The 3,193-nt window shown below is 49.9% G+C and overlaps 2 protein-coding genes and 1 non-coding gene across 3 annotated transcripts; 2 read left to right on the top strand and 1 right to left on the bottom strand.

The window, feature by feature from the left end:
* Nucleotides 1-260: 260 nt before the first annotated feature.
* On the top strand, nucleotides 261-957 carry CC1G_13509 (hypothetical protein; the record flags this gene model as incomplete). Its single annotated transcript, XM_001841606.2, has 2 exons — nucleotides 261-389; nucleotides 445-957. The coding sequence occupies 2 exons, from the start codon at nucleotides 261-263 to the stop codon at nucleotides 955-957; spliced, it is 642 nt and encodes a 213-aa protein (XP_001841658.2).
* A 490-nt stretch (nucleotides 958-1,447) lies between these two features.
* On the top strand, nucleotides 1,448-2,845 carry CC1G_13508 (hypothetical protein; the record flags this gene model as incomplete). Its single annotated transcript, XM_001841605.1, has 1 exon — nucleotides 1,448-2,845. One exon carries the CDS (start codon nucleotides 1,448-1,450, stop codon nucleotides 2,843-2,845), a length of 1,398 nt encoding a protein of 465 aa, XP_001841657.1.
* Nucleotides 2,846-3,050: 205 nt separating this feature from the next.
* CC1G_20510 lies at nucleotides 3,051-3,193 on the bottom strand (the record flags this gene model as incomplete). The annotated part of the gene is made up of 1 exon (XR_002398320.1): nucleotides 3,051-3,193. It is a non-coding gene; the product is annotated as an 18S ribosomal RNA (ribosomal RNA).

Here is a 3,193-nt window from a genome sequence, read left to right as displayed (position 1 = left end):
ATCTTTCGGGTCCTAGCATACATGCTTACCTCACATCCGTCCGTAAACTTTAGGTGCGGGCGCCAGTGCTCCCCATGACAGGGATCCTGACTTTCACTTTCATTACGCGTCCGGGTTTTCCACCCAAACACTCGCAGGTATGTTAGACTCCTTGGTCCGTGTTTCAAGACGGGTCGATTAAAGCCATTATGCCAGCATCCTAAGCACGAACGTGGTCGAAACCCGGCCTTGCGGCGTGCTGAATTCCTCAGTCCCAACCGATGTATACGACCGGGGAGATACCGGAGGACACCTTTGTCCCGGTGGCCCAGTCTCGATCTGGAGAGCTCCAGATCCACAACGTCACCATGGGGTGCACGTACAAAACGGGCATCTCATATGATGTTCAGGTGAGTATTTCATTTTTATTTTTGATTGAACTTAATTGATGACTAAGCAAGGCAGGACCATGGAACGACCGCCCCAACTCCGTCCGGGTCCCCCTCCACATCACCTATGGAGGGGGCCGAGAAGGAGACTCCCCCTGGAACAACAGTGGCTGGGGCTGGGGAGCCCCCCCAGCCAATGGGTGGGGTCCCTCCGACTCGACCCTTGCCAGGGGACCCTCTACCACGGGTTCCGCCGAGGACGGCCCCTTTACGCCGCCACGAGACCACTCTCCCCCCATCGTCCCCACCCCCGACTCGCCCGTCTTCACCCCACCCCCCTCCCAAGACCCCGGATCACAGGAAGACTGATCCGGCTCCCACCCCTCGTGCCCCTCGTAAACCTCAGGCGGTATACCGGCGTTACGCTCCATATCCGTCGGCTGAAGAGTCTCGACCCGTTGTCCTGATGGCCAAGTATGACAGGATTGGGTGGAAGATGACCGCCAGGGTTACAGAGGAGGATCTGGAGGCGTTTTTAAAGTGGTGGAATGCTCGTGCCGTTGCTGCAGACAATGCAGCAAATAATTAATTAATTATAAATTGTTTTTTTTTTTTATATAAATAAAAATAAATTTATTTATTTGTGTTTATTTACATTTTGCTGAGTTTAAAATTGGCAAGCAAAAGGTATAAATAGCCCGAGCATTGAGGTTAGGGTTTAATCCTTTTATGTCAAACTCTCCCCCTCCCTCATACAACACTCACATAAGATGGTTCGTCGCTTGTATAGATCCTCGCGACCAAAATTGGGATACAGTGTCCGTAGATTGGGTATCGTTCGGGGACGGACCCGACGTTTGTTACGGACAAAGAGAACGAGAATATCAAGGTACCGCCGAACCCGGAAGTCAGGTGTTCGTCGTGGTACCTTACGTCGCAAGACAGGCATCAAGAGTGGCCGAACACGGAACAGTCGGCATTCACACCGCTATAGTCCCCGCCTTAACGAAAGTCGGGGCATTACAGCCACGTGCGTTGATGGGACATACCATCAATCGGCCATCGAATTCCCGTCAGCAATGGGGTACCCTGCCAAGAAAGGGGACTTCATCATGTTCTGGAACACGAGTCTCACGCAGCTTCGTGTTGCCGACCCTACTGTCATTGACCCTCAGTGGCATGCTGATGGGTTACGTACAAGTCCTCTCTGCTTGGCCACTGGCGCATCAATTACGTTGGATATCTCAATTCTCCCACGTACTTGTTGGGCTTTACGCCTTCTTATTTTCACTTCTAATCATAATCTGCCTACTGGGACGAATGATGATATGGTTTTGGACAACCCGATCGACACATCAGCGGCACAGGCATGGGATCAATTAGGAAATTTCTATTGGAAAACCAATGCCTATCCCTATATTCCTGGAGTGATCTCGCCGCCTTTCGCTCCATTTAGAAAGGCGCGTGCATTGCTTCTTGACACTGCCCAAGATCTGTATCGCACGGGAACGCCGTCAGTTGATCGTGTGTGTATTCTTTCGGATCGGGTACACTTGATTCGAAATGACTCGACCAAGATCAAACATCATCATATCAATCAATTTGTCAAACTCAAGCATTATCTTTCTTATGAATCCATGGTGACCAACGGGCAGCAGTCATTGCGCCCGCAAGAAGCATCTCGTCCGATCAATGTTCTCATCATTGCTCATCCAAAGGACAGTGATGGCATGATCAAGGGTCCACCACCGCCTGTCACTGGTTTGGATGACTTGGAGACGGATCCGCGTCCGGAGTTGGAGATGGGTGATGAACCTGTTGACAAGGACTATACCCTTGATCCGACGATGATGCAATTAGAAGCCGAGATGTTGTCAGTCGACACAGCCTTGGAGAATGTAGAACGGATGATCCGTCTTCTAGAACCTTCCAGGCCGGTCGATGATGTTGCAGAAGGCTCATCACAGCCTCGTCAGACTCGGGCAAAAGAGGCTGTGCGGGAAAGGAATGAAAGGGAATTGACGGAGTTAGTCGGTCGAAGAACACGATTACAAATCCAGCGGGAGTCTATTCGGGAGCGTATCCGTGTGTATACCCGTCGGACGTATAAGCCGACCCTTGATGTCAACAAAGGAAAAACCGCGGATATACTCAGAGCACGGAATGATGCGCTTCCTGTCGCAGTGGATCAACATGGATCTAGATTGCCGAGTCGTGTGAATAGTGAGCCTACCCTTCCTGGGCAGCGAAGATTTTCACAGGCTCCGCGTGAGAGTACTCCTTTTGATCCCGGAAAATTTGATAGTGATGACGAAGCTGAAGGGGATGATGAAAAGACCCCTCAGCAGAAGTATGACGACTACATGACAAAGGTGGGAGAAGTTAAGCCGAATATGCCGTTCGGCTTCTCGGCAAAGGTGTCTACACGCCTGTGGTTTTACAACATTCGACGCGCGATCGGATTAGTATATAGATAAAAATCTGTAGTGATAATTATTCTGAGTTATTAATTTGTATTAGTATGAGACCTGTCTAAAAAAAGAAAAATGAGAAGAAGAAATGTAAAACATGAGACTGAGTTGAACTCGTTAGTATAACATAACCCATTACAGGATAGACATATACACGTCAGTCAACCCGCCCCCTGGGGGGCTACGGGGGGATAAAAAAAAAACTTACCGCATCCGGAGACCTCACTAAGCCATTCAATCGGTAGTAGCGACGGGCGGTGTGTACAAAGGGCAGGGACGTAATCAACGCGAGCTGATGACTCACGCTTACTAGGTATTCCTCGCTGAAGAGCAATAATTTGCATGCTCTATCCC

Source organism: Coprinopsis cinerea (assembly GCF_000182895.1).
Source record: "Coprinopsis cinerea okayama7#130 chromosome Unknown cont3.64, whole genome shotgun sequence".
In the NCBI taxonomy this organism is placed as follows: domain Eukaryota; kingdom Fungi; phylum Basidiomycota; class Agaricomycetes; order Agaricales; family Psathyrellaceae; genus Coprinopsis; species Coprinopsis cinerea.
Note: the sequence above shows the minus strand (reverse complement) of the source record. Positions and strands in the feature narration are given on the sequence as shown.